Raw genomic sequence first — 12,580 nt, 5'->3', positions numbered from 1 at the left:
CAGCCGCTGCGGTGGTTTGGAGCACAGTTTCTGGAGCCCAGGAGTGTGGGCTCGAAGCCTGGCTCTGTTGGGCTGTCTGGCCTTGGGCAACTCCCTGAGCTTCTCAGTTCCTTCACCTTTAGAATGGGGATAATGGGCCTGGCCTGGTGGTCCATGCCTATAATCCCAGCACTTTGGGAGGCCGAGGCAGGAGGATGGCTTGAGCCCAGGAGTTTGAGACCAGCCTGGGCAACATAGTGAGACCTCGTCTCTACAAAAAAAATTTAAAAACAAGGCAGGAGTATCGCTTGAGCCCAGGAGGCTGCAATGAGCTGTGATTGTGCCACTGTACTCCTGCCTGGGTGATAGAGCCAGACCCTGCCTCAAAAAAAAAAATTTTTTTTGAGGATAATGTTACCACCACAGGAATAAATGAGTTCACTGGTATAGAACACTTAGGACCATGCCTGGTCTGTAGTAGGTGTTACAAATGGGTTAATTAATTAATCCATTAATTACAAATGAATATCAGTGAGGACCCGGAGAGGACAGAGGGGTGTCAGTTGCTCTAGGATACTCAACTAGTTGCTGGTGGAGCCACTCCACAAAAATGTGTCTTTATTTTCCAAAGCACTTCGGCATCTTTTTATTGAGGTGGGGAACTTTATTCAACAATCCTTTGTTTTTTTTTTGAGACAGAGTCTCACTCTGGCTGGAGTCACGCAGGCTGGAGCGCAGTGGCACTATCTCTGCTCACTGCAAACTCTACCTCCCAGGCTCAGGCGATCCTCCCCCCTCTAGAGCAGCTGGGACTATAGGCACGGTCCCCATGCCCAGCTAATTTTTGTATACTTTGTAGAGACCAAGTTTCGCCATGTTGCCCAGGCTGGTCCCAAACTTGTGGGCTCAAGCAATCCGCTTGCCTCGGCCTCCCAAACTGATGGGATTATAGGCCAGAGCCACTGCACCTGGCCCTCAATTCTTATGTAGTTGTAAAATACCTTGTTGTACCTTTTTCTTTCCCTAATCCATTTTATTTTTTTTTCTTTCAGACCAACAGTCTTTTCTTCCTGGCAGAAAGTCCTTGGTGCACATCTGATAGATGTCAGTGTTTGCCCTCTACATAGGAGAAAAGCAGGGCTGAGTGCAGTGGCTCAGGCCTACAATCCAAGGGCTTTGGGAGGCTGAGGCAGAAGGCACACTTGAGCCCAGTAGCCCAAGACCAGCCTGGGTATAGTGAGACCCCGTCTCTTCAAAATATTTAAAAATTAGCCAAGCGTGGTGCTACATGCCTGTAGTCCCAGCTACTCGGGAGGCTGAGGTGGGAGGATTGCTGGAGCCCCGGACTTCAAGGCCGCAGTGAGCTATGATCCCACCATTGCACTCTGGCCTGGCCAACAGAGTAAGACCCTGTCTCAAAATTAAAAAAAAAAAAAAAAAAAAGGAAAAAGAAAGAAAAAGAAGAGAAGAGGCCAGTGAGGCCACTGCCACACAACCACTGAGGGGCAGGCAGCTGGCTCCACACTGCCAGACGCCCTCCTCCCTGGACCGCGCAGCCTCTGTAGCCTTCGCCTGCCCCCGCATTTCTCCTTGGCTCCTACATCCCCTCTCGGCTGCACTTAATGATTTCCCGGATTCTTACAGACCATTGGGATCGCTTCCTTCAGAGTGTTTCGGGAAGCCCAGCACGCCCCAGCTTTCTCCCCAAGGGGCAGGCTGCTCTCAGGAGCGGGAAGCCCATCTCCACCTTCATCCCTCTGGCCCAGAGGAGGCTTCCTTCCCTGGAGGGCTGAGGCAGCAGGCAGCTGGGTCAGCCCACGCCTCTCGCATGTGGCCACCTGAATCATTTCCTTTCGCAATGTGTTACTCAGTTTCAGGGCCTGCCACGTGGGGGTGTTTCCATTCCTTTCTGCAGCTGCACTTGGTGGACGTGGGGAACGTGGCAGTTGTGCCTTTCTCTGGACAGCAGAGGACCTCCCTGAACCCCAAACACCTAAGTCCTCATCACCTCCGTTTCTTTTCTATAAAATGGAGGTGATGACACTTGATTTGTCTAACACTTTCTTAGTTGTAAGACAAACAAGATGACCCAAGCGAAGGGGCTGAGTAGACTCCAAAGCAGTGCCTCTCAGTTGAGGGCTGGGAGTTGATTCTGCCCTCTCGGGGACATTGGTTGTCACTCCTGGGGGAGGGAGCTACTGCGTCTAGAAGGTAGAGCCAGGGATGCTGCTAAACATCTTATAACACACAAGACAGCCCCTACAACAAAGCATTAGCCAGTGCCAAATGGCAATCACGCGGAGGTGGAGAAACCAGCCTAAAGAATGATTGAAAAGTAGTAACATTTACGATGGCCGGGCGCGGTGGCTCACACCTGTAACCCCAGCACTTTGGGAGGCCGAGGCGGGCAGATCACTTGAGGTCAGGAGTTCTAGACCAGCCTGGCCAACATGGTGAAACCCCGTCTCTACTAAAAATACAAAAATTAGCCGGGTGTGGTGGTGCATGTCTGTAATCCCAGCTACTTGGGAGGCTGAGGTGGGAGGATTGCTTGAGCCCAGAAGGTGGAGGTTGCAGTGAACCTTGATTGCACCACTGTACTCCAGCCTGGGTGACAGAGCAAGACTCTGTGTCCAAAAAAAAAAAAAAAAAAAAAAAAAAAAAAAAAAAAAAGAGAGAGAGAGAAAGAAAAGTAGTAACATTTACGGGGAACTCACTCTGTGCCAGGTACTTTACATGCATTATCTCATTTAATTGCTCCAGCACCCTATGAGGCGGTATGGTTATTACTCCCATTTTACAAATGAGAAAACTGAGGCACTGAAGAGTTAAAGAACTTACCCAAGTCCCACAGCTAGAATAGGATGGAGCAGGAATGAATCCTGGGGGCTTCTACTTTCCAGGCCCACTCTTTTTTTTTTTTTTTTTGAGATGAAGTTTCGCTCTTGTTGACCAGGCTGGAGTGCAATGGCATGATCTCAGCTCATTGCAGCCTCTGCTTCCCAGGTTCAAGTGATTCTCCTGCCTCAGCCTCCTGAGTAGCTGGGATTACAGGCACCTGCCACCACGCCTGGCTAATTTTTGTATTTTTAGTAGAGATGGGGTTTCACCATGTTGGCCAGGCTGGTCTCGAACTGCTGACCTCAGGTGATCCACCCACCTCAGCCTCCCAAGACCCACTCTTAATCTATGTGCTACAGAGCATGTTTCCAGTCTGCCTATGGTGAGGGTCTCACATCCATGCCTGAACAAATGCTGTTTTGCAAAAATGTGCACTATCCTTCCTCCACTCCAAATATAAGCAGATGCTATTGTGATGAATAAATGCAAATTCTTATAAAGTGTTAATAAGTCAGTGTTACTTTTCTGACATTATGCATTTTCCTCAATCAAGGGAATCTAGAAAGTAAACTGCAATTACGTTGCAGGAGTCCATGAAAATCTTTCCTCTCTAAAACAAGGGAGCCTCAGGATCTAAAAGGCAGGAAACCTACGTGACAGATCTGAACTAAATTCAAATCAAGCAACGCCTTTTCTGAGTTTATCTTGCTTTCATGCAGCTCAGCTATGTTACTTGCTGAAAAAATTAACTGCCCTGAAGCCAAAAGCAAAACGAAAGCAGAGCGAAACATCTCACCAACCATAGAAGGATTTTGCAGCTAACATGTTTGGTTCAAGTTGGGACAAATGAATCCTTTGGGTCTCTTCCATTCAGTTACAGATCCTGCTTTTAAAGGCTGTTCCAGTAGAATGATTTCCACAGAGCACTTGTCTCTAAACCTCTCTCCTCCCTATAAAAGACCACCTGCTGGACAAGACTTTCCCCCTCTCCCCACCATGATCCCTCCCAACACAGAGTTCCCTCTGCAACACCAGGAGCCCCCCAGCGACTCTCCAGGAAGGCTGAACAGGCCCTGGCAGCCAAGCCTGCTCTTGGCCCCTTTCCCTGAGCAACACACTCACCCCTTCCTTCATGCTCTGATCCTGTTGCTCCATGCTTGCTCTGGAAGGGCAGAGTGCCGCTCACCTCCTTTTAGCCAAAGTAACGCGTGCACTGAATGGAGAGAGAAGACATTCTGGGTGCACTTTGGCCATGCCAAATAACAGCCAATAGCATTTTTATAGCCAGATTAAGTCAGAATAACCCTTTCAGGAACCTGGTCTTCCTTTCACTTCTGCTTTTAAATGAAACGTCTGGGGTTTGGCTAAGTGGGTGCCCCCTGGGGACTGCAGGCCCAGCATTGTCCTGATGGAACAGTCTGCGGTATTTCCCCATTGCTGAAGTCTCTACCAGTCAGGCTCATGGTGAATGACTGGAAGGGTTATTTCTGTCAGGAACGCGTGGCAAACAACAGCTGTCCTCCACCCTACATGACACCAGGTAATCTGAGGGCAACAGATTGGGCCACTAGAGACCTCATAGATGCTGTCCCTGCCAGGAAAACTACAGTCAAGTGTCTCTTGGTGGAGAGTCAGTTTTGCCCAAGTCACCGTGTAATACTGTTTGGGGAAAGTTTCTCGTTTTCTGTTTTTTTTTTTTTTTTGAGACGGAGTTTCGCTCTTCTCCCAGGCTGGAGTGCAGTGGCATGATCTCAGCTCACTACAACCTCCGCCTCCCAAGTTCAAGCGATTCTCCTGCTTCCACCTCCTGAGTAGCTGGGATTACAGGCGTGCACTACCACGCTCGGCTAATTTTTGTATTTTTAGTAGACACGGGGTTTTGCCATGTTGGCCAGGCTGGTCTCGAACTCCTGACCTCAAGTGATCCACCCTCCTTGGCCTCCCAAAGTGCTGGGATTACAGGCGTGAGCCATCGTGTCCGGCCTCTTATTTTCCATTTTAAGGAGCTCAGAATGACCTAGGGATGTTACTTTCTGTGTATTCATCACTACTGGGAAGGTGGTAAATACCTCGAACCCCTTTCCAGGCAGGGCAGGGAAAGTGAGTCACACCTGCCGGTCCAGGTCCGGCCATCTCAAGGCCAGGCCACTGTCAGCCCCCCATGTTTGGCACTCATTCAGCTGCCACAGGGCACGCCAGCGCAAGTGGCCAAAATCCAAAGTCTCACAAGTCCCACAGGCTTTTATCCTTACAGGACATACTCCCAGTTCTATTTGCTGTGGCGTAAATCCAGTTACTTTAGTGATTGATTCTGAATCTCACGCATCTTTAAACAAGCAGAGACTGGGAGGCTGTGTTAGGCACTGTTCTTTGCATTAGCAGCAAATCCCCAAGGTTGCTCAGGGTGGGAGACTGTGAGAAGCCTAGCAGCGTGGCCGTCTGTGTGTGTGTGTTGGGGGGTCGGGGGGGTCCCTATTCACAAGGGAGAACTCAGCATTCCCTTTCACCAGCTTCACTGCCTGTCTTTTTCTTCTGCATATCACTGTCCTAGCACACTGACTTGTGACTAACGCATAGCAAGACCAGAGGTTTCCAATTATTTCAAAGATCTAGAAAAAGTTTCCAAAGAAAATGCACTTTAATTGCAGGGGTAGGGTGGGGAGAGGAAATCAACGATGGGGGAGTGAGGAGACGGGTACAGGTATGCAATCCAACACAAAGAAGAATCCGGCCGGGCGCGGTGGCTCACGCCTGTAATCCCGGCACCTGGGGAAGCCAAGGCGGGTGGATCACCTGAGGTCAGGAGTTCGAGACCAGTCTGACCAACATGGTGAAACCCTGTCTTTACCGAAAATACAAAAATTAGCCAGGCATGGTGGCAGACGCCTGTAATCCCAGCTACTTGGGAGGCTGAGGCAGGAGAATAGCTGGAACCCGGGAGGCGGAGGTTGCAGTGCACCTAGATCACACCACTGCACTCCAGCCTGGGCGACAGAGCGAGACTCATCTCCGTCCCCCATCCTCCCCCCAAAAATAATCGTCCAAAGTTTGTAGTCATCAGTCATGTCAAGTGCATGACACCTGCTTCTATCTAGGCCCAGATCTTCCACTTCTCCCTGCCTTTGGGCGAGGGGGTAACTAAAACCGGGGGTCGCTGCGGGGGACGCGGACACTCCCAGTCCCCGCCTTGACGGCCCAGCCCGGGGAAGCGGGGACAGTGAGCCAGGCCCTCAGGCCCAGAGGGGATCATCCCGGGAGCTGCGGGCCGCAGTACCCGGTTCCTGCCAGTGACAGGGCGTCGCAAGCACAGCCATGGCGTCACCAACGCTCGACCCGTGCTTCCGCCCTGGAGGGAGCCGAGCGCGGGGAGCGGGGCGTGGCGGGAGGCCGTCATGACGCCAGGCTGCGGGCCGCTCAGCCAGTCCCTCTGCCTGGTGGGCCTGCGGGCTCCGGGTGGGTCCTGTCCCTGCCCAGGACCCTCTGCCTCAGCCCGGGTCCCCCTCAGCCTCGGTCCCCCTCTGCCTCAGCCCAGATCCCCCCCAGCCTCAGCCCAGATCCCCCCCAGCCTCAGCCCGGGTTCCCCTCCGCCTTTGCCCGAGTCCCCCTCAGCCTCACCCGGGTCCCCTTCAGCTTCTGCCAGAGTCCCCCTCAGCCTCGCCCGGGTCCTGCTTCTGGCCAGGGACCCCCAACCTTCGTGGCGGGCGGACCAGCCTCCAGGCCCCTGCCTCAGGCCACCATGAGGCCGAGGCCTGCAGGCTCCGCGAGCAGGGCGGGGTGGGAGACTGTGAGAAGCCTAGTGGCTCAAAGATGGAGGAGGGGGATGGCAGCGGTGAGGTGGCACTGGGGGGAGGGGAGTGGTCCTGGCAAACCTGAGGCAAGAGGATGGCTTGAGCCCAGGAATTCGATCATGCCACTGCACTCCAGCCTAGGTGACAGAGCAAGACCCTGTCCCTAGAAATTAAAAAAAAATTAAAAATTAAAGTTCCATCTGGATGTCCAGAGGTGAACTGATGAGGGGACAAGAGACCGCTGGATTTGGGAGTGGGGAGAAGGAGGAGTGGAAGGTCTTTGCCGTAGCCCAGGTGAAAGAACAATGTGACTTGGACCAGCATGGGGATGGAGAAGACAGAAGTAGATACACTTGAGGGATATTTAGGATGGAAAATTGACAATCACTTGGTGATAGGATGGGGGAGAGGAAATAGGAGCGTTTCTGTTACTGTTATAATAAAACACAACTAGGCCAGGCGTGGTAGCCTGTAAACCCAGCACTTTGGGAGGCTGGGGCAAGTGGATCACTTGAGGTCAGAAGTTCGAGACCAGCCTGGCCAACATGGTGAAACCCCGTTTCTACTAAAAATACCAGAAAAAAAAAAATTAGCCGGTCGTGGTGGTGTGCACCTGTAATTCCAACTACTTGGGAGGCTGAAGTAGGAGAATCGCTTGAACCCAAGAGGCGGAAGTTGCAGTGAGCTGAGATCGCACTACTACACTTCAGCCTGGGTGACAGAGCGAGACTCTTGTCTCCAAAAAAAAAAAAGTAAAACAGAAATAAAAGTTACCTTTCTGAATCAGAATGAAAAGCAAATGTTTTATATAAGAAAAATTTAACCAGGGCAAAATATTGGGTTAACACCATACCACAAAGCAAGGTAGCACATCGCCGGGCTGTTCTGTGACCAGACAATGATACCAGGACTTCAGTCACTACTGGCCTCACCTCTGCTAGGAATGTTCTAGAATTTTAAAGTTTTGCCACGGGCCTCTTTTGTACAGGCTGCTAATGGCTTCTCCTCCCCATCCATAAATCCATTTGGTCAGTGCCTCTTCTGTAGTAATAGAATTGGGAACAAGACCTGCGGCTGCCCAAAATAAAGACATTTCCCCATTGCTCTTGCAGTCAGTACAGACATAAAGTTCCGCTTAATGCAATGTATGCAAGATGCCATATGGCAGGCAGCTTCCAGAAACTTTGCTCTCTTAGCTTTTCCTATTTCTCCATCCTGCTTCCTGGAATGTAGATGCCACCAGCCTGGGCCTTGAGATTGAAGCCCCACAGGACAGAGCACCAAGCTAGGAGGAGCTGGGGTCCCTTACCCTGTGAAGCACCATCCCAGCTCCCCACCACCAACCTGACTTAGTAGGGAAGAAAAATACTTCATTTTGTTTTCCGTCACTTGCAGCTGAAACTGTTTCTCACTGGTAAAACTATTAAATGGATGTCTGAAAATCTGTTAGGACAGAAAACAGGAAGATATTCCACCAAAGCCCCTGGTGGTGCAAATGGTGGAGTCTCTTCTGCCTCACTCAGTACATGCTTCTGTACTGTGAGTTAGTTAGTTCATTTGCAGATGGTAAACAAGAGAATGCTGGCCGGGCGCGGTGGCTCACGCCTGTAATCCCAGCACTTTGGGAGGCCAAGGCAGGCGGATTACAGGAATTCAAGACCAGACTGGCCAACATGGTGAAACCTGGTCTCTATTAAAAATACAAGAATTAGCCAGGCTTGGTGGCGGGAGCCCGTAACCCCAGGTACTCAGGAGGCTGAGGCGGGAGAATCGCTTCAACCCAGGTGGTGGAGGTTGCAGTGGGCTGAGATCAAGCCACTGCACTCCAGCCTGGGTGACAGCGCAAAACTCCATCTCCAAAAATTAAACAAAAAAAAAATACTGTCAGTAGAATGCAGAAATTGTGTTTGTGTTCTTAGCAGCATGTTCATATAATAGTTTGAGGTGGTGGTGGAGCAGAGGGGGGCAAGCATTCTCTCAATGAAAGAGCAAGGCTTAGCAACTGTAAACCAAAAAGTATCTGAGACAGGTCTCAATCAATTTAGAAGTCTATTTTGCCAAGGTTAAGGACATGCCCAGAAGAAAAAAGCAGAATCTCAGAAACAGTCTGTGGTCTGTGCCTTTCTCCAAAGATGATTTTGAGGGCGCCAATATTTAAAGAAAAGCTGGCTGGAGGGGAAAGAGGGAGAGTATGGTAACCTACATGTTACAAGAGAAAAGGTTCAAGTAGAGGAATCAGCAATTACATGTCTGTCTCTTGCTCAGTAAATCAGCACTTTACATAAAGTGAGGTGAACACAGAGTAGCTACTTGTGGGGATACTTAACCTTTTATCTGTCGCTGTCTGCTTAGGAACAAAAGGAAAGACAGCTCCTTGCATGACTCAGCTTTCAGCTTAATTTTGTTTTTCCTTTTTGGCAGAGTGAATTGGGGTCCTGAGTTTTTTATTTTCCTTTCACACAACGTATGAAGACCTTAAAGAGAAAATGCTGCAAATTCTGCAGGGCTCTGGGCTGGTTTTGTGATTTCAAGAAGCACTTTCTCCTGTAATCCTAGCATTTTGGGAGGCTGAGGCAGGAGGATCGCTTGAGCCCAGGAGTTCGAGACCAGCCTGGGCAACATAGTGAGACCTTATCTCTACAAATAATCAAAAATTATCCGGGTGTGGTGGTGTGCACCTGTAGTCCCAGCTACTTGAGAGGCTGAGGCAGAAGAATTGCTTGAGCCAGGAACTTCAGGCTGCAGTGAGCTGTGACTGAGCCACAGAACTCGGCTTGAGCAACAGAGTGAGATCCCGTCTCAAAAAACAAAACAAAAAAAAAAGAAGTGCTTTCCAAGCTTTCTGTGGAGTCCTAATTAGGGAAAAGGAGTCAGGTTGGCAGCACCAGGGGAAAGCAAAAGAGAAAGCAAATAAGCTATAAATCTGCCTTTCTTCATGGTCCAGAACAGATAAACAAAAAGGAAGCAGATGAGTTATAGGTCTGTCTGTGTTTATGTCCCAGGAAGTGTAGCCCTCCTGAGCAAATAACACACATAACTCACAAACTTCCCGTTTCACATCAAACACCTCAATTTATCAAACATCCCGGCTGACAGAAGAAGGCAGGTTAGCTCCTGCAGCCGTGGCGTAATCCAACATCCCAAGAGCCATCCTATAAAATCTCCAGCAAGCCTGTTTCCTTGCAGTCCGCTCCTCTTCTGCTGATACCGCCCGTTGCCTCCTTGCAACATATTTTCCTACTTTCTCTAATAAATCTATCTTTCTCTACCTACAACTGTCTTGGTAAATTCTTTTACTCCCGTGCCACTGGCCCAGACAGTTGTCACTCCCCTGTGACCCTTTCAATAATCTTAAACTAAATGGTGGAGTTAGCAGGACAGTTGAAGATATTTTCATATGTAATTTGTTTTAATTGATTATAGCCTGAATTGGATTTTCAATTTTTTTTTTTTGAGATGAAGTCTCACTCTTGTCCCCCAGGCTGGAGTGCAATGGCATGATCTCAACTCACTGTAACCTCGGCCTCCCAAGTTCAAGTGATTCTCCTGCCTCAACCTCCCGAGTAGGTGGGATTACAGGCACCTGCCACCACGCCCGGCTAATTTTTGTATTTTTAGTAGAAACGGGGTTTCACCATGTTGGTCAGGCTGGTCTCGAACTCCTGACCTGAGGTGATCCACCCACCTCGGCCTCCCAAAGTGCTGGGATTACAGGCGTGAGCCACCGCGCCTGGCATTTTTTTTTTTTTTTGAGACGGAGTCTCGCTGTGTTGCCCAGGCTGGGGTGCAGTGGCACAATCTCAGCTCACTGCAACCTCCACCTCCCAGATTCAAGCGATTCTCCTGCCTCAGCCTCCTGAGTAACTGGAATTACAGACGCGCGCCACTACGCCTGGCTAATTTTTGTATTTTTAGTAGAGGCGGGGTTTCACCATGTTGGTCAGGCTGGTCTAGAACTCCTGACCTCAAATGATGTGACCGCCTCGGCCTCCCAAAGTGCTGGGATTACAGGCGTGAGCCACTGCACCTGGCCGGATTTTCAATTTTGATGAAACAGCTCTACTAGGAGTGAAAGGCCCAAAGACCCTAATCTGAGAAGAGAAAGCAGAAGTTCCCCCAGGCGGTGGAGATCTGCCCTAGCTGCTGTGCTTATCAAGACTGCATTTATACTTGTTTGTGTTCAGATTGTAAAACTGCATAGGATTCAAGTGGTCCTTGCCAGTCCTTTCTCCCCTTAAGCCCTGTTATTTTGATGTGCCACTTGGCAGAATGTCATGTTCTTTAGGAACATGTATATCACATGATAGCAGAAATGCCTATATGTGCCTTTGATGCACAAAACGGGGTTGCTATCAAGGTGGTGTCTATATTTGGCTTGCTTGATTGATGGGGAGAGGAAATGGCTCTTGGCCACACCCATTTATTAATCTAAAGGAAAAAACTGAGGTGAAATCCATACAAGTAGAGAGTTTATTTGGGCCAAGTTTGAGGACTGCAACCCAGGAGCATAGATTCAAGTTGCCCTGAATTTATGTTCCTATCAGCAATAGTTACAAGTGTGGTGTTTTTTTTTTGTTTTTTTTTTTTTTTGAGAGGCAGTCTCACTCTTGTTGCCCAGACTGGAATGCAGTGGCGTGATCTCGGCTCACTGCAACCTCCGTCTCCCGGGTTCAAGCGATTCTTCTGCCTCAGCCTCCCTAGTAGCTGGGGTTACAGGCGCCTGCCACCACGCATGGCTAATTTTGTATTTTTAGTAGAGATAGGGTTTCACCATGTTGGCCAGGCTGGTCTCGAACTCCTGACCTCATGATCCGCTCGCCTCAGCCTCCCAAAGTGCTGGGATTATAGGCATGAGCCACCATGCCAAGCCTTACAAGTGGGTTTTTAAAAGAAAAAAGGAAGGCTGGACATGGTAGCTCATGCCTATAATCCCAGCACTTTGGGAGGCTGAGGCAGGCAGATCGCTTGAGCTCAGGAGTTCAAGACTAGTCTGGCCAAAATGGTAAGATACTGTCTCTACAAAAATACAAAAATTAGCCAGGCATGGTGCTGCATGTCTGTAGTCCCAGCCACTTGGGAGGCTAGAGTGGAAGGATTGCTTGAGCCTGGGAGGTGGAGGTTGCAGTGAACTGAGATAGCGCCACTGCACTCCTGCCTGGGCAACAGAGTCAAAACCTGTCTCAAAAAAAAAAAAGCAAAAAAACACAAACAAACAAACAAACAAAACAGAAAAGTCTGGACGCAGTGGCTCACGCCTGTAATCCCAGCACTTTGGGAGGCTGAGGCAGGTGGATCACCTGAGGTCAGGAGTTCAAGACCAGCCTGGCCAACATAGTGAAACCCCATCTCCACTAAAAATACAAAAAAAAAGAGAAAAAAATTAGCTGGGCTTGGTGGCAGGCACCTGTAATTCCAGCTACTCGGGAGGCTGAGGCAGGAGAATCATTTGAACCTGGTTGCAGTGAGCCAAGATCATTCCATTGCACTCCAGCCTGGGCAACAAGGGTGAAACAGGGAGAGAGGGAGGGAGGGAGAGAGGGAGGGAGGGAGGGAAAGAAGGGGAAGAAGGAAGGAAGGAAGGAAGGAAGGAAGGAAGGAAGGAAGGAAGGAAGGAAGGAAGGAAGGACGGGAGGGAGGGAGGGGCAATGGGAGTGTTGGTCCCGATCCAGACCCCAAGAGAAGGTTCTTGGACTTCGTGTGAGAAAGAATTCGGGGTGAGTCCATAGAGTAAGGTGAAAGCAAGTTTATTAAGAAAGTAAAGAAATAAAAAAAAAGGCTACTCCACAGGCAGAGCAGTGGCCTGGGCTGCTCAACTGATTATATTTATAATTAGTTCTTGTTCTTTGCTAAACAAGGGGAGGATTATCCACTAGTTTTCTGGGAAAGGGGTGGACAGTTCCCCAGAGCTGAGGGCTCCTCCCACTTTTAGGCCATATAGGGTAACTTCCTGAGGTTGCCATGGCATTTGTAAA

At 49.6% G+C, this 12,580-nt stretch overlaps 1 protein-coding gene across 10 annotated transcripts in view; it reads right to left on the bottom strand.

Annotated features, from left to right (window-relative positions):
• The window catches only part of SLC2A5 (solute carrier family 2 member 5), a 50,915-nt gene that overhangs the window by 27,961 nt on the left and 10,374 nt on the right, over positions 1 to 12,580 (bottom strand). For 2 of the 10 annotated variants that reach the window (XM_054661958.2, XM_054662015.2), the window contains exons 3-4: positions 6,690 to 6,771; positions 3,943 to 4,033 (exon numbers count right to left, since the gene is read on the bottom strand). In XM_054661958.2, the coding sequence (XP_054517933.1) occupies positions 3,943 to 3,975 (33 nt within the window). In that variant the 5' untranslated portion in view covers positions 3,976 to 4,033; positions 6,690 to 6,771. 10 annotated transcript variants of the gene reach the window in all.

This window comes from Pan troglodytes, chromosome 1, assembly GCF_028858775.2.
Source record: "Pan troglodytes isolate AG18354 chromosome 1, NHGRI_mPanTro3-v2.0_pri, whole genome shotgun sequence".
Taxonomy (NCBI): Eukaryota; Metazoa; Chordata; class Mammalia; order Primates; family Hominidae; genus Pan; species Pan troglodytes.
Note: the sequence above shows the minus strand (reverse complement) of the source record. Positions and strands in the feature narration are given on the sequence as shown.